At 43.4% G+C, this 18,377-nt stretch overlaps 1 protein-coding gene across 1 annotated transcript in view; it reads right to left on the bottom strand.

Annotated features, from left to right (window-relative positions):
* The window catches only part of tmem26b (transmembrane protein 26b), a 51,205-nt gene that overhangs the window by 17,721 nt on the left and 15,107 nt on the right, over positions 1 to 18,377 (bottom strand). The window contains exon 2 of the mRNA XM_063071163.1: positions 10,701 to 10,830. Within this exon, the coding sequence (XP_062927233.1) occupies positions 10,701 to 10,830 (130 nt within the window). The remainder of the gene's footprint in view (positions 1 to 10,700; positions 10,831 to 18,377) is intronic.

Here is an 18,377-nt window from a genome sequence, read left to right as displayed (position 1 = left end):
CGACTGCAATTTTGCCCTATCATCTGCCTGTCCTTCCTCACATCCTTATTACACACTGCATGATTGCAAAGAAAGCACATCGGCGCCTCTACTTCTTCAGGAGTCTTGGAGGTTTGGCACATTATCGAAAACCTTGGCAAACTTCTACAGATGTGTAGTGGAGAGTGTGCTGACTGGCAGCATTACGTCTTGGTATGGGAACACTAATGCCTTTGAGTGGAAAATGCTACAGAAGGTCATGGATTTGGCCCAGTGCATTATGGGTAAAACCCTTCCAACCATTGAGCACATCTACATGAAACACTGCCGTAGAAAAGCAGCATCATCTTCAAAGATCCTCACCACCCAGGCCAAGCTCTTTTCTTGCTGCTGCCATCAGGTAGAAGGTGCAGATGCCTCAGCACTCACACCATCAGTTCTAGAACAGTTACTACCCCTCAACCATCAGGCTTTTGAACAAAAGGGGATAGCTACTCATTTCTGTTATATTGTTATTTCATGCTCATTATTTATTGATATTTATTTATATCTGTATTTGCACAATTTTACAGTTAATAGCTCCTGATGTTAATAGTTTACAGTTACTGTTCTACAGATTTGTTAAGTATGCCTGCAGAAAAAGAATTTCAAGGTTGTACTCTGATAATAAATGTTACTTTGAACTTTGATCTACTTGTATACCAACTGCCCTATCCCAAGCCCTCTGATTACATTCCCATCCTCCTGCCAAATTAGTTTAAACATCCCTCACCAGGTCTAGCAAACCTGCCACAAGGATATTGGTCCCCCTCAGGTTCAGGTGTAACCCATCCTTTTTGTATAGGTTTTACCTTCCCCAGAAGAGATCCCAATGATCCAGAGATCTGAAACCCTGCTCCCTGCACCAATTCCTCTGCCAAGCCATCCTATTCTTACCCTCAGTGATGTGTGGCACAGGCAGCAGTCCAGAGGTTACTAACCTGGAGGTCCAGCTTTTCAACTTTCTACCTAACTCCCTATATTCTCTCTTCAGGACCTCCTCACCTTTCCTACCTATGTTGTTGGTACCAATATGTACCATGACTTCTGGCTGATCATCCTCTCCCTTTAGAATCCTGTAGATCTGATTTGAGATATCCCTGACCCTGGCACCTGGGAAGCAACACACCATCTGAGTTCTTTTTCAAGTTCATAGAATCTCCTTTCTCCTGCCCTAACCATGGAATTATTTATCATTATTGCACTCCTCTTCTCAGTGCTGCAAACCTACTCACTGCAGCTTATCCTTGGTAGGTTGCTCCCCCACGACAGTGTGCAAAGCAATATACTTATTATTGAAGGGAATGGACACAGGGGCACGCTGCACTGGCTGCTTATTTTCTCTCCCTCTCCTGACAGTCACCCAGGTATCTACCTTCTGCAACAGGGATGACTCTGTCCCTGTAGCTCCTATCTATCACCTCCTCATTTTTCCATATGAGTTGAAGGTCATCCAGCTGCATTTCCAGTTCCTTAACACTGTCTCTAAGGAGCAGCAGCTCAATGCACTTCACACAGATATAGCTACCAGGGAGACTGGAGCTTCCTCAAAGTTTCCACATCTCACACAAGGAGCATATCACCAACTCTGAACCCATCCTCAGTGCAGTAGCTATGTACTAATAGGGGAAAAAAAACACTTTTTTATCCATAAAAACTTATGGACACGACAACAGCAAAAAAAAAGCTCCTTACCTCACTCCCATCCAGCCACCCCCAACGCACACACACAGACAGTCCGCCAGTGCCAGGACAGACCATCTCCAGGAGTTCAATGGATTCATTGACAAGCAGATATTAGGTTTTTGACTTCCCCAGTGGGCTTGCAGACCTAGTGCTCCCACCACTGGTCCTCGAAATCCAGATATCCCATCAACCTTTGGGTTTTGATCTTCAGTATTGACATCAGGACTCGCTGGTGACGACAAATGAGCCTCAACTCTGCACTCACTGATGTCAGGACCCTGACCACAAGGCATCGAACTCCAGTCTCACTGACTCATGTATGTAGGGGGTAACTGGCTCCCCCCTCCCCCCCACTTCCTGTCCGCAAGGAACTCCAACCCCAGAATCTGCTGGCAATTTGCTGAGTGGGATTGAAATTATTGTGAGGCAAGGTAGTTGAAAGACAATGTAACTTCCATGAAGCGAGCTGTCTGGCCATGTGGCATGGCTGAAGGTCATATATCTCAGTGACAGCAGCATTGAAAAGCGTGGGCCTTTGAAAGCACAGGATGCAGAATCTCAGAAGATTCAGGAGTAGCCTCTTCACCAATGGGCATGTTTGTACCTCTTGCCTTAAACGACTAAGTTGGCCACCTATGCCCATAACGGTGCCTCCAATAATGGTCTGCTACCACAGCCACTCATGAAATGAGTCTCTCAGTAGCTGCTTGCCAGAGAAAACACTTCATGCATACTGGAGAAACATCTGAGCAGCCCACATTGATTCTGAAGCTGGCTGGTCACGCCTCCCTGAGTTAACAGAGTTCCCTTTAAATAACACTGTCCTGCCAAATAGTGAGAAGGGCCATCAACTGGCACGGCATGTTTCTAGGTTTAATGAGCTTGCTCCAAGACAGCTATAGTTTGGAGCGTTCAGCTTCAATTCATGTTGAGATTGGTGGAAATCGGAATTACACACGTAACGAGCTCATTAGGTACAGGCTGGGCCTGTACTCACTGCAGTTCAGAAGGATGAAGGGGGATCTCGTTGAAATCTATCGTATCTGCAAGGCCTAGATAGAGTGGCCTCTGAGGAGATGTTTCCAGTAGTGAGGGAGTCTAGGACCAGAAGGCAAAGCCTCCGAATACAAGGATATACACACTTTATTGATCCCAAAGGAAATTATAATGTCACAGTCACATTACAAGCGCACAGATATAAATATTAGATGATAAGTAGGAAGTATAAAAAATAAAAGTTACCACAAAACAGTCCGTGAGCCAGTAGGGTTGGTCGGTAGCATCTGAGGGGAATAATGCTCAGAGTGATTTTTGGCAAGGTATACATCTCTAGAGTTAGAAAATATGTGATCGCATTGCACCAGTGGTAGCTTTGTTACTTCAAATAAGTAATCACTTTTTGTATATATTCCATATTAACATCAGTACAGCAGAAAATGTTACCCCACCCCCCAAAAGGTAAAAAAAACCTCATTTGGAGAGATTTCTGGAGTTTTATCAATGTCATGATATTTTCCATATTTTCCAAATCAAAACAATCTTAAGCTTTTGTCATAGCATATAGAATTACAGTACAATAATTCAAATGTGGGGTTCCACACGGCCATAACCTAGGCCCCATTTGGTTGTAAAATGATTATATTTAATTAAAGACTGCTTTCCATACTTTCATAACCTATTAATAATCATAATAATTTTCCAAGTCTTCCACATCTTCCACATGAAAGTTCATCTGAACTTTCCACACTCTCTGAGGTGGATGGCTGGTTCTCACAGTCTGCCAGTCTACACATGTCAGTACATCTGAGGCCATTTGCAACACACATACATCTTGAGAGTGAACATGTTTTTGGACAGTTACAGGCCAGTAGATCCAGGACGGCATCGGGTGCTGGCTGGCCTTTCATCCAATGCACCACCAACTGTTCAGCTTCCCCTTCTCTCTCCATCTTCCATCCTCTGCCAACAGGGCTTGGCACTTGTGGGTCCTTCTCCAAACATCTTCTCCATATACCAGCCTGGTAGTTGGCTTGCTGTGAATGTTTTGTTAAGCAGTCCTTGCATGGTGGGAGTTGATGACTTTCGATTTCACCTTTTTTGGCACAGAAAAGGTGATACCTGAGCTCATTGACCTTGGTGGTCGATGCTTTTGGGGCATACAGGAGACATGTAAATGCTTCCAGTTTGGCCATCATTTCTGGGGAGAGGTCCCATTCCTGACCCAACCCTAAGAATGTGTCCTGAGTTTCCCTGTTGCCGGTCAGAAGCTTTAGGGCACTTGTCTTCCCTTTGCCTGCAAAAGCGCTTACAGTGTCACATCCTGTATAGGCATGCAACCGGATGAGAGCCCTACAAAACTCTATGCCAACAGTGGCAGCAGCCTTCCTGATGTCTACAAGCCTTGTACAGGTTCTAGTGCCACACTTCTGGAACAATGGGGCCTCAATCTTGTCACAAGATGCTAAAGACACTATAAAGACATCTGTGTCTTCTGAGCAGATCACTACAGGTTGGTATCCCTGTCTTGTAGCATGGGCAGCATGGAGAAGTAGGTGGCCATCTGCTTCTTCTTGTTGACACTGAAGAGCTGACATCTCCTCACTGTCTTGAGATGTGATTCTGTAACATTTGTCATTCACAGCTGCATACAGAATCTTCTCCTGTAGCTTTGCTCTGTACTCCGCCTTCCTCCATTCATGGACTATGAAGCTAATGAGACTATTTTTGAGACTGACTTTGCTCAGGAAGCTCCTCCACTGCCTCACCATCTGTGAGCCTGTGATAGCTTGCAACTCATGACCAGTCTCTTCACCCCGTAGAGATCTTTCACTATTCTTGATAGAGTTCTCCTTGTATGTGTCGAACACAACATCTGTTCTGATACTCTGACTGCCTTCCCTCAGAGCCATACCCAGAATTGTTGTGGCAACATCTCTGAAAGTAACTTGATCACCTTTCACTCTTTGGACCAAGTTCATCCCATCAACAACTGTAGCAGAGTTTCCTGGGAGTTGCTTTTCTACTGCAACATTTTTCTGCAAGGTTGTGGCTAAAGTAGCTTTATTTGTCTTTCTCAGCAATCCTTCTGGTGTGGACAGGGCCCAGGGCAGTGGTCCACGGGGATGAGAAAGGATATCCTCCATACATAGACTGCACCCTTGTGCCATCACTATGATGCGTCCAAACAAAGACCTGTCTGCTTTCAAGATGATCACCCTCCGATTTGATTTCACTTCTCTCTTCTTACACATATCACTGAATGTTTTCAGCTTGTTGACTTTTATTGGGTCATGGAATTTCTTTGCTGGTGGGTCTTCCTCTAGTCTCTCATCCTTGAAGGTTGCACAGCATTGCTCACCAATCTCATACGCCTTCATCAGGTCGGAGGCAATGTCCTTGGAGGCTGCCTTTACTGTAGGCTAATGAGGTCCCGCTTCTCTGCAAGCGGGTTGACTCATTCATGTATGAGGCTAACCACTGCTGAAACTGCTTCCTCATCTTTCTGGATTCTTGGCCGCTGTAGCTCCGCATGACAAAGCTCTGATTTGTTGCCTTGCACCATCTCCCTTAACTGTCCCAGGAATGTACTGCGATGCTCAGCTGTTATGTAGTAACGCTCGATAGCTCCAGCATTCAGGCTGAACCGTGATGTGCCTCCAGGAGTCTGTGTGTCTTTGTTCACTGTGGCTTCAATAGCCTGGTCCACAGGGACCTGCCCAAAGGGGTTGTTACTTGACAGCTGCACTGAGAATTGGCCTGTTTTGAAGGCCTCAAACACAGAAGGATTCCACTCTGGGAAGTTCATCATCTGAGCAAAGTAAGGGGACAGGTACCTGGCAAAATTCATCTTATCATAGGCAAAGCACCATAGGATCATGGTTCTTATAGCATGGAGGTGCAACTCCCAGTCCCCCTCACAGACAGCTACCACCGCTGCAATGCTATCACATATTGTCTAGCACTAGGGGTGTATACCTTGCCAAAAATCACTATAAGAATTATTCCCCCAGATGGTACCAGTGGCCCAAACTTAGGGTCCTGGTTCACTGACTATAACAGGAACAGTCATCACTTCCCTGGCTATAGGTTGACTCATTATGGAGCGTAATGGCTGAGGGTAAGAATGACCTCATATAATGCACTTTGGAGCAGCGCAGTTGTCTTAGTCTATTCCCAAAACTTTTCCTCTGTTTAGCTAAGGTGACATGCAGAGGGTGAGAAACATATTGTTCAGAATTACCAGGATTTTCCATAGGGTACTTTGTTCTACCACAGCCTGCAGTGTGTCCAATTTGACTCCTATAACAGAGCCAGCTTTTCTAATCAGTCTATTGAGCCTGTTGGCATCACCTATGTTGATGCCATTGCCCCAGCATACCACCACATAGAAGATTGTACTGGCAACAACAAACTGGTAGAACATGTGAAGGAGAGTCCTGCAGAATCCAAAAGACCTCAGTCTCCTCAGGAAGTAGAGGCGACTCCGAACTTTCTTGTACACAGCCTCTGTGTTGGTGCTCCACTCAAGTCTGTCATCCAGGTGCACTCCCAGGTACTTGTAAGTCCTCACCATCAATAATAACAGGGACCAGTGCAGGCTTAGTCTTCCTAAAATCCATCACCATCTCCTTTGTCTTACTGATGATGAGCTGCAGATGATTCAACTTGCACCATTCAACAAAGTCCTCCACCAGGGCCCTGTATTCTTCCTCCCACCCTCCCTTTATACACCCAACTATTGCTGAGTCATCTGAAGATTTCTGCAGATAACATGACTCAGTGTTGTATCAAAGTCGCTTGTGAGCGGAGATTAGCTGGAATTTCATTTGCCAGAGTATGATGAATCTGTGGAATTCATTGCCACAGACAGTTGTAGAGGCCAAGATACGGAGATGGACATTGACAGGTTCTGGATTAGTAAGACTGTTAAGGGAGAAGGCAGGAGAATGGGGTTAACAGGGAAAATAAATCAGCTGGGAGAGAATGGCAGAGCAGACTCAGTAGGCCGTATGGCCTAATTCCGCTCCTACATCTTTTGGAATTTTGGACATATGGTCTTATGCAAGTATGTCCATTGAAGAAACTAACCTGATTTTGAAATTGGCAGTCTCACCCCAAAACATTAACAAGTGTGATCATTGACGGGTAAATTCAAGTTCTGTGCAATTAGCACCGAAAAATCAATTGTGTACAATCCAATTCCTAGACACATTGGAAACACTATCAGTAGGGAATAGAATTCTGCATGGATTACTACTACAACAGATATGGCACATCATCACTAAACTGTTTTTCCATGACAGTATATTCCCTTTCAACAGACAACGGTGCTCGGAGCATCTTGATTTCATGCTTTCCGTGATCCAGGGACAGCGGTGCTCCATCAAACTCTAAAGGCATACAGGTGGCCTCCGTTTTCAGAACGTTCACTTTACGACACCTCGCTGTTACGAAAGACCTACATTAGTTACCTGTTTTCGCTAACAGAAGGTGTTTTCACTGTTACGAAAAAAGACAGCGGCGCGCGCCCAAACAGCCAGGCTCCTCCCCCGGAACTGCATTCTAGCCGGCATTGCTTAAGCACGTGCTTTATCTCGATTTATTTTGTGCATCCGTTAGCAAGATGAGTTCTAAGGTATCAGAAAAGCCTAAAAGAGCTCATAAGGGTGTTACACTTAGCGTAAAACTAGACATAATTAGGCGTTTCGATCGTGGTGAACGAAGTAAGGACACTGTCCGTGCGTTAAACTTGCCTGCATCCACCATTCGCACTATTTATACGCAGAGAGAAAGAATTTTGAAAGCTGCCGATGTTACTGTTGGTTCTGCTCGTAGCAAAGTGGTCTCTCTTAGTCGGCATCCAATAATGGATAAAATGGAAAGTCTATTGCTTGAGTGGATTGATGGGTGTACAAAGCGTGGTGTTCCGTTAAGTTTTCTTATACTTAAGGAGAGATCAGTCAGTCTTTTTAATAAGCTGAAACAGAAAGTACTGGACGATGGTGATGAAAATGTTGCGAAAGTGGAATTTAAAGGTAGTCATGGGTGGTATGATCAGTTTCTGAGGCGAGGGCAGCTTCATAGTTTAAGCAGTGGTCCCCAACCTCCGGGCCGCAAACTAATACATTGCCACGAAGAATGCAGTGTTTCAGCGGTAGTTGAAACGCACCCAGCACATCTTTAAGAAAAAAGCCGAAATAAACAAGCTAATTAATTAGGTACCGCCTGGCACATAAATGTTGGCCCAGATCAGAGGTGATTGCCGATTGCATCAGGTGGTTATTTGTATGAGCAAGTGTTTAACTGTGACGAAGTTGCAATTTATTAGTCTTCCCGATTCAGATAAGTGAAACTACACTGTACATACATTATTTCTACTTTATATAGGCTGTGTATTTTTGTGTTATTTGGTATGATTTGGCAGCTTCATAGCTTAAAGGTTATTGGAGAGAGTGTTTCTGCCGAGAGCGCTTCCGCGAGATTTTCGCTGCGCTAGACAGTGCTGCAGAAAAGTATTTCTACTTTATATAGGCTGTGTACTTATCATATCCTTCCTTCTTTTACTATATGTTACTGTTATTTTAGGTTTTATGTGTTATTTGGCATGATTTTGTAGGTTATTTTTTGGGTCTGGGAAAGTTCAAAAATTTTTCCCATATTAATAAATGGTGATTGCTTATTCACTTTACGACGTTCCAGCTTACGAACCATTTCATAGGAATGCTTTACCTACGGATAGCGAGGGAAACCTGTACTTCAAATTACTTCATTAAGGTTTCTTTATCTTTTTCATCATTTTTATCTCTTACTAAAACACGGTCTCATTCTTAACATGCATTAGTTTGGCAAATATGATCCCAATTCCGAATCAGATTTATTGGATTCAGGAGTATTTATCACATGGACATTGGAACACACAGTGTAATGTGTTGTTTGCCTTGGCAACCAACACACCCAAGGATGTGCTGGAGGCAGCCCGCAAGTGTTGGCCACACATTCCAGCACCAACATAGCCTGCCCACAATGCTTGGCAGAACAACACAGATCACAATAAAACAGAGCACAACAAGCGACAAAACAACAACCAAACAGGCTTGTTCCTCCTTCCCACTCAAGCACATGTGCAGTTCTCTTACCCGAGGGCAGGCCATTTATTCAGCCTCCAGCCTCCTGAGATTTCGCAGATTTACAGACACTGGGACTTCGACTTCCCCAGCGGACTCACTAGGATTTGCAAACTCAGAGATCCAGCCATCAGGCCTTGGCTACTGGACTTCTTCTTCGCCGTCAGACTTCAATCTTCAGTATCGACTGAGGACTCACTGATGATGAGGACCCAAACTCCAGGCCTCAAACACCAAACTCACCGATGATCTGACCAAACACTGTGCCTCAGATTCCGGTCTTGCTGCCTCCCGTTCACATGGCATTCTGATCCCAGAACATGCTGACCTGGGTAGGGGCACCAGTCCTCATCTTTGCTGTTCTGCTAGCCTGACATCTGGTCATGTCCATGTCTCTGGCCTTTGAATGTGGAGTGGAGGCTGAGATTCCAGCCTGTCCTCAAATCCTCCCTCTATCCCTGTCCCTAAACCCTAACCTGACCCCTAACTCCCCTCTCCATCCTTGAACCCATCCCCATGAAACTAAAAGCCGAAAAAACACCCAAGTCTAAGCTGTGACCTCGATGGAGACCGCAGCTCGGTCCCAGTAACTTTTTATGCAGCAATTTTTGTTAGGTTGAATTTAAAAAAGGTTACTGTATAGTATTCCAATGCCAGCTGTAATTTAACTCTCCTTTTAGGGCAATTATATACCTAGACCAAGTTACAACAAATGAAGCAGCATTAGAAGTGATCCAAGACCTGTATTTCTTTCTTGAGCAAGACTGCTCAGAATAAACTTCATTCTCCCTATAGAGTCCTACTAAGACATAATACAGCTGTGACATTACTTTATCACCTTTGTTTTCTTGCGGTGTGAGCTAAAAGTCAAGAGCCTACTAACATTTTGTGTGTTGCATCAAGATATAGCGCATTGAAATTTATGGTAAGCAACAACGAGCCACTCTTAATTGAGCAGTGCAATTTCTGAATGTGGAAATATTAGCTGGAAAAATTAGCTCAATCCCAAATCATAAAGAGAAAGCGAATTAAAGAGAAGCAAAAAAAAAAGCTGTAATTACAAGGGGAAAAAAGAGAAAAATCTTCAAAAAAATCATTATGAAAAATCAATTACAAAGAACTAAGATTCTGTATTTGTAAAGTTAATTTTCAGTGCAAAAGCAATTGCTTGGCATTAAATCTGATATATCACATAAACTGTAAGTTTGTGGGCATACAATAATTTCATGCAATTCCAGGTTCCAATACAAAGTCCCACGATGACATTTTGTTATAATGTCACTCCTAGAAGCACAGGACCACAAAGACCATCTCCCGTATTTCCAGGTTCATCATTGTGCACTACTACCATAAGATGCTTTATTGCCATTCGTGATAAAAGATGAAAACTCCAGTGTTATTCTTACCAATAAAAATCTGACTCTCCATGTTCTAAATATGAATAGATATTAGTATTGTTCTTCTATTGTCTCATTTACCAAAAACACAGTGAAGAGCTTTTGTTTACGTGATCTGGACTGACAGAGGTAAAGTGCTGTCCCAGTGTGGTTGACACACTATCCAGCTTATTTTAATGATATATCATTTGTACATGCGACTGACTAGCTGACTTCCTTGTATTTAACATTAATGCTTCATGAAAGATAAATTATTTCAGCTATGTCAATTAGCTTCCCCACACATTAAATGCACCAATTTCTGCATTGAAACTAGACTGCAAAGTATAAATATAAGTATTATTCACTTACAACAAGATAAACAAGAAATCTATATGCCTGCAGAATTAGACTGGAAGCTTATTTTTATGGGCATTCAATAACTGTGTGAAATTTCATAAATGAAACATTTATGATACAAATAGGACAGTCATACCGCACATGTTGAATTTTTCTTTGAAGCATCACATTCCTTGCTTTTTATTTGCTCCTGCAGCTGACATACTTCGAGGATCCAAATTGGAGGTATTATGTTGATCAGATAAAAAAACAGGGCTGGAGAAAACCTGTTCAAGTGAGCACACAGAGGTGTTAGAATGCTGTAATACATTTATTGATAAGCATTCTTTTGGAACTAGTACTTGTTCATCCATATTTAATTGTAATGAAACTTTCAATGAACATGACATTTAACGCAGATGACAAAATCCAATTTGTATAAATGTTGCCAAATTTATCAGTGCTGAGAGAGCTGTTCAGCAGCTTGTGTACATCATTGACACCCCATCTCAATTGATGAATTAGGCTAACTTACTAGTGTTAGTGCCTGTTGATTGTGCATAGTTTGAAAAGGCCAATAGAAGCATAATCTCTTACAATACTATGACAAGGACTCACTAGTTTGCACATATGTGTATACACTCGTATGATTTTAATCTGTCCTAAAAGGGATTATTGCCCAAATAGAGACGGACAACAAGTTATCTGTTGGTTGAGAGATCTGTATGATATCACACATAAAACAGCAGTGGTTGGCAGTCAGATACAGGAAGTAATTAACAGAGTAAATTGAACATTGATCTTTATTGCAAAGAAGATAGAATATAAAAGTCAGTAAGCTTAGCTACAACTATTTAAACATTCTGTAGTTATGTTTTCCTTGTTCAGAGAAGGGTATAAGACCATAAGATATAGGAGCAGAATTAGGCCATTTGGCCCATCGAGTCTGCTTCGACATTTCATCATGACTCATCCAACTTTCCTGTCAGTCCCAATCTCCTGCCTTCTCCCCGTATCCCTTCATGCCCTGATCAATCAAGAATCTATCAACCTCTGCCTTAAATATACATAAAGACTTAGCTTCCACAGCTGCCTGTGGCAAACAAATTCCACAGATTCACCACTCTCTGGCAAAGAAATTCCTCCTCATCTCCGTCCTAAAGGACACCCCTCTATTCTGAGTCTGTGTCCTCTGGTCTTAGACTCTCCCACCATAGCAAACAACCTCTCCACATCGGCTCTATCAAGGCTTTTCACTGTTCAATAGGTATCAATGAGGTCACCCCTCATTCTTCTGAATTCTAGTGAATACAGGCCCAGAGCCATCAGACACTCTTCATATGACAAGCCATTCAATCCTGGAATCATTGTTGTGAACTTCCTTTGAACCCTCTCCAGTTTCAGCACATCCTTTCTAAGATAAGGGGCTCAAACCTGCTCACAATACTCTAAGTGAGGCCTCACAACTGCTTTTTAAAGTTTCAATATTATATCCTTGCTTCTACTGTATATTCTAGTCCTCTAGAAATGAGTAACATTACATTTGCCTTCTTCACCACAGACTCAATCTGCAAATTAACCTTAATGGGAATCCTGCTCAAGGACTCCCATGTCCCTTTGCACCTCAGTTTTTTAAATATATTCTCTCCATTTAGGAAATAGCCAACCCTTTCATTTCTTCTGCCAAAGTGCATGACCATACATTTCCCAACACTGTATTCCATCTGCCATTTCTTTGTCCATTCTCCTAACCTGTCTACATCCTTCTGTAGCCTCTCGACTTCCTCAAAACTACCTGCCCCTCCACTTATCTTCATATTGTCTGCAAAATTTACAATAAAGCCATCAATTCCATCATCCAAATCATTGACATATAACATAAAAAAGAATTGGTCCCAAAACAGACCCCTGAGGAACATCACTAGTCACTGGCAGCCAGTCAAGAAAGGCTCCCTTTACTCCCACTCTGCCTCCTGCCAATCAGCCACTGCTTTATCCATGCTAGAATCTTTCCTGTAATACCATGGGTTCATAGCTTGTTAAACAGCCTCATGAAAATCCAAGCACACAACATCAACCAATTCTGCTTTGTCTATCCTGCTTGTTACTTCTTCAAAGAATTCCAACAGATTTGTCAGGCAAGATTTTCCCTTGAGGAAACCATACTGACTACCACATATTTTATCATGTGCCTCCAAGTATCCTAAGGACCTCATCCTTAATAATCAACTCCAACATCTTCCCAACCACTGAGGTCAGAATAACTGGCCTATGGTTTCCTTTCTTCTGCCTCTCTCCCTTCTTGAAGAGTGAAGTGGCATTTGCAATTTTCCATTCTTCTGGAACCATTCCAGAATCTAGTAATTCTTGAAAGATCACTACTGATGTCTCCATGATCTCTTCAGCCACCTCTTTCAGAATTCTGGGGTGTAACACCATCTGGACCTAGTGACTTATCTACCTTCAGACTTTTCCGTTTCCCAAGAACCTTCTCCTGGTAATGGCAACTTCACACACTTCTGCCCCATGACACTCTTGAACCTCCGGCATATTGCCGGTGTCTTCCAGAATGAAGACTAATGCAAACTACTTATTCAGTTCATCTGCTATTTCATTATCCTCCATTACTACCTCTTCAGCAGCGTTTTCCAGCAGTCTGATATCCATTCTTGTCTCTCTATTACACTTTATATATCTGAAGAAACTTTTGGTATCCTCTTTAAAATTATTGGCTAGCTTACTTTCGTATTCCATCTTTACATTCTTAATGACTTTTTTATTTTCTTTCTGATGGTTTTTAAAAGCTTCCCAATTCTCTAACTTCCAACTAATCTTTGCTCCATTATATGCCCTCTCTTTGGCTTTTATGTTGACTTTGACTTCTTATTAGCCATGGTTGTGTCATCTTTACTTTAGAATATTTCTTCTTCTGTGGGATGTATATATTATGTGGTCTTTGAATTGCTTCCAGAAGTTCCAGCCATTGCTGCTCTGCTGTCATCCCTGTCAGTGTATATTTCCAATCAATTCTGGCCAGCTCCTCTCTCATGCCTCTGTAATTCCCTTTACTCCACTGTAGTACTGATACATCCGACTTTAGCTTCCCCTTCTCAAATTTCAGGATGAATTTGATCATATTATGATCACTTTCCCGAAGGGTTCTTTTACTTTAAGCTCTCTAATCAATCCTGGTAAATTGCACAACTCCCAATCCAGAATAGCTGATGCCCAAGTCGGCTCAACCACACGCTGCTCTAAAAAGCCATTTTGTAGACACTCCAGAAATTCCCCATCCTGGAATCCAGCACCAATCTGATTTTCCCAACTAACTGCATGCTGAAATCCCCCATGACTATTGTAACATTGCCCTTCTGGCATGCATTTTCTGTCTCCTGTTGTAATTTGTATACCACGTCCTTACTACTGTTTGGGGGTTTGTATACAATTCTCATCAGGGTCTTTTTACCCTTGCAGTTCCTTAGCTCTATCCACAATGATTCAACACCTTCTCACCTATGTCACCCGTTTCTCAAGATATGATATCACTTTTTTACCAACAGAGCAACACCACCCCCTCTGCCTTTCTGCCTATCCTTTTGATACAATGTGTATTCTTGGACATTAAGCTCCCAGCTACAATCTTTCAGCCATGATTATGTGATGCCGACAACATTATACCTGCCAAACTGCAACTGTGCTGCAAGTTCATCTACTTTATTCTGTATACTGCACGCATTCAAATCAACACCTTCAGTCCTGTATTCGCCCTTTTCAACTTTGATGCACTATACTCAACCTTTTGATTCCTAACTTTGTCTGAGATCTTACCAACATCCCCCTACAACTCTAGTCTAAACCCCACCATGCAGTACTAACAAACCTTCCCACTAGGATATTATCATGTTCAGGTGAAATCCGCCCCTTCGTATAGGTCCCACCTTCCGTGGAAGAGAGCCCAAAGATTCAAAATTTTTTTGCCCTCTCTCCTACACCCACTCCTTAGCCACATACTAAACTGCATAATCTTCCTGGTTCTGGCCTCACTAGCACAATCCTGACATCATAACCCCAGAGGTCAATAGACAATAGGTGCAGGAGTAGGCCATTCGGCCCTTCGAGCCAGCACCGCCATTCACTGCGATCATGGCTGATCATCCACAATCAGTATCCAGTTCCTGCCTTATCCCCATAACCTTTGATTCCGCTATTTTTAAGAGCTCTATCCAACTCTTTTTTGAAAGCATCCAGAGACTTGGCCTCCACAGCCTTCTGGGGCAGAGCATTCCATATATCCACCACTCTCCGGGTGAAAAAGTTTTTCCTCAACTCCATTCTAAATGGCCTACCCCTAATTCTTAACCTGTGGCCTCTGGTTCTGGACTCACCCATCAGCGGGAACATGCTTCCTGCCTCCAGCGTGTCCAATCCCTTAATAATCTTATATGTTTCAATAAGATCCCCTCTCAGCCTTCTAAATTCCAGAGTATACAAGCCCAGTCGCTCCAATCTTTCGACATATGACTGTCCCGCCATCCCGGGAATTAACCTTGTGAACCTACACTGCACTCCCTCAATAGCAAGAATGTCCTACCTCAAATTTGGAGACCAAAACTGCACACAGTACTCCAGGTGTGGTCTCACCAGGGCCCTGTACGGCTGCAGAAGGACCTCTTTGCTCTTATACTCAATTCCCCTTGTTATGAAGGCCAGCATGCCATTAGCTTTCTTCACTGCCTGCTGTACTTGCATGCTTGCTTTCAGTGACTGATGTACAAGAACACCTAGATCTCGTTGTGCTTCCCCTTTTCCTAACTTGACTCCCTTTAGATAATAATCTGCCTTCCCATTCTTACCACCAAAGTGGATAACCTCACATTTATCCACATTAAACTGCATCTGCCCACTCACCCAGCCTGTCCAAGTCACCCTGCATTCTCATAACATCCTCCTCACATTTCACACTGCCACCAGCTTTGTGTCATCGGCAAATTTGCTAATGTTACTCTTAATTCCCTCATCAAAATCATTAATATATATCATAAACAGCTGTGGTCCCAGCACTGAACCCTGCGGTACCCCACTGGTCACCGCCTGCCATTCTGAAAGGGACCCATTAATCGCTACTCTTTGTTTTCTGTCAGCCAGCCAATTTTCAATCCGTGTCAGTACTCTGCCCCCAATACCATGTGCCCTAATTTTGCCCACTAATCTCCTATGTGGGACTTTATCAAAGGCTTTCTGAAAGTCCAGGTACACTACATCCACTGGCTCTCCCTTGTCCATTTTCATAGTTACATCCTCAAAAAATTCCAGAAGATTAGTCAAGCACGATTTGCCCTTCGTAAATCCATGCTGACTCGGACCAATCCTGTTACTACTATCCAGATGTGTTGTAATTTCATCTTTTATAATTGACTCCAGTATCTTTCCCACCACCGACGTCAGGCTAACCCGTCTATAATTCCCTGTTTTCTCTCTTCCTCCCTTCTTGAAGAGAGGGACAACATTAGCCACCCTCCAATCCACAGCAACTGATCTTGAATCTATAGAACATTGGAAAATGATTACCAATGCGTCCACGATTTCTAAAGCCACCTACTTAAGTACCCTGGGATGCAGACCATCAGGTCCTGGGGACTTATCAGCCTTCAGACCCAACAGCCTATCCAACACCATTTCCTGCCTAATATAAATTTCCTTCAATTCATCCATTACCCTAGGTCTTTTGGCCACTATTACATCTGGGAGATTGTATGTGTCTTCCCTAGAGAAGACAGATCCAAAATACCTGTTCAACTCGTCTGCCATTTCCTTGTTCCCCATAATAAATTCACCCGCTTCTGTCTTCAAGGGCCCAATTTTGGTCTTAACTATTTTTTTTCCTTTTCACATACCTAAAGAAGCTTTTACTATCCTCCTTTACATTCTTGGCTAGTTTACCTTCGTACCTCATTTTTTCTCCGCGTATTGCCTTTTTAGTTACCTTCTGTTGCTCTTTAAAAGTTTCCCAATCCTCCGGCTTCCCACTTCCTATGTTATACTTCTTCTCTTTTATTTTTATTCTGTCCATTACTTCCCTTGTCAGCCACGGCCTCCCCTTAGTCCCCTTAGGATCTTTCTTCCTCTTTGGAACGAACTGATCCCTGCACCTTCCACATTATTCCCAGAAACACTTGCCATTGCTGTTCCACTGTCATCCCTGCTAGGGTATTGTTCCGTGAAACTTTGGCCAGCTCCTCCCTCATAGCACCATAGTTCCCTTTGTTCAACTGTAATACTGACACTTCCAAGTTTCCCTCCTCCCTCTCAAATTGTAGATTAAAACTTATCATATTATGGTCACTACCTCCTAATGGCTCCTTTACCTCGAGGTCCCTGATCAAATCCGGTTCATTGCACAACACTAAATCCAGAATTGCGTTCTCTCTGGTAGGCTCCAGTACAAGCTGTTCTAAGAATCCATCTCGGAGGGACTCCACAAACTCCCTTTCTTGGGGTCCAGTACCAACCTGATTACTCCAGTCTACCTGCATGTTGAAGTCCCCCATAACAACTGTAGCATTACCTTTGCAACATGCCAATTTTAACTCTTGATTCAACTTACACCCTATATCCAGACTACTGTTTGGGGGTCTGTAGATTACTCCCATTAGGGTCTTTCTACCCTTAGAATTTCTCAGTTCTATCCACACTGACTCTACGTCTCCTGATTCTATGTTCCCCCTCGCAAGGGACTGAATATCATCCCTCACCAACAGAACCACCCCACCCCCTCTGCCCATCAGTCTGTCCTTTCGATAGGTTGTACACCCTTGAATATTCATTGCCCTTTAGCTCAGCACCTAACTCCCTGAATATCCTGTGCAGAACCTCATCACTCGTCCTATGCATGTCATTGGTACTTACATGTACCAGGACTTCTGGCTGTTCACCCCCCCAATTAAAAATGCTGAGGACTTGATTTGAGATATCCCGGACCCTGACACCCAGGAGACCCAGCCACTGTGATTTTCCTCTGTTAGGTCATCCCCCTTGCCCCCCGACAGTACCCAAAGTGATATACCTCTTGTTGAGGGGGAGGGCGACAGGGTACTCTGCACTGGCTCTTTAATCCCTTTCCCCTTCATGACTGTCACCCAGTTTTCTCTCCTGCATCTTGGGTGTAACTACCCCTCTATACTATACGTCCTTTCTATCACCCCTTCAGCCTCCCGAATGATCCTGAGTTCATCCAGTTCCAGCTCCCTTAAAGCAGTTTGGTAGAAGCTGTAGCTGGATGCACTTCTTGCAGGTGTAGCGGTCAGGGACACTAGCTATCTCCCTGCCTTCCCACAACCCGGAAGAGGAGCATTGCACTATGATGCTTGTCATCTCTACCTAGCTGACTAGATATAAAGAAGAGAAAGCAAAACGAGCTCTTCTTTCCTTTGCTTTCTCTAAGTTAAGCCTTTCTTCGCTGAAACCTTGAAGAGCTAAAGCCTTAAGACCACCACTCAGATGATGGCTGCTGCGTTTGCCCCTGCCTTCCTTCAATTTGCTCTTATTAATTAACCCAAACACCGAATGGCGGCTGGTCAAAGCTCTATTACTCTGCCGTGAATCCCTCCTGCTTTTTATCCTTGGGTGGTGGATATGATTGAAGACTCCTCTTCTCCAAACTTCCAAGGTCCAGATTGGCCACTGGTCAAAGGACTATGGGTAGTTCAGAAAAGGCTTCCTTGGTTGATTCCTGGAGTGGTTGTGTTATGAGAAAAGTTAAGCAGATTGGTGTATATGCTGGATCCGGGAGGGGATGTCGAGAGAGTGGGTCTGGACCTGTGCAACCCCCTACTCA

Source organism: Mobula hypostoma, chromosome 19, assembly GCF_963921235.1.
Source record: "Mobula hypostoma chromosome 19, sMobHyp1.1, whole genome shotgun sequence".
NCBI classification, from domain to species: Eukaryota; Metazoa; Chordata; class Chondrichthyes; order Myliobatiformes; family Myliobatidae; genus Mobula; species Mobula hypostoma.
This window is presented reverse-complemented; position numbering and strand designations above follow the sequence as displayed.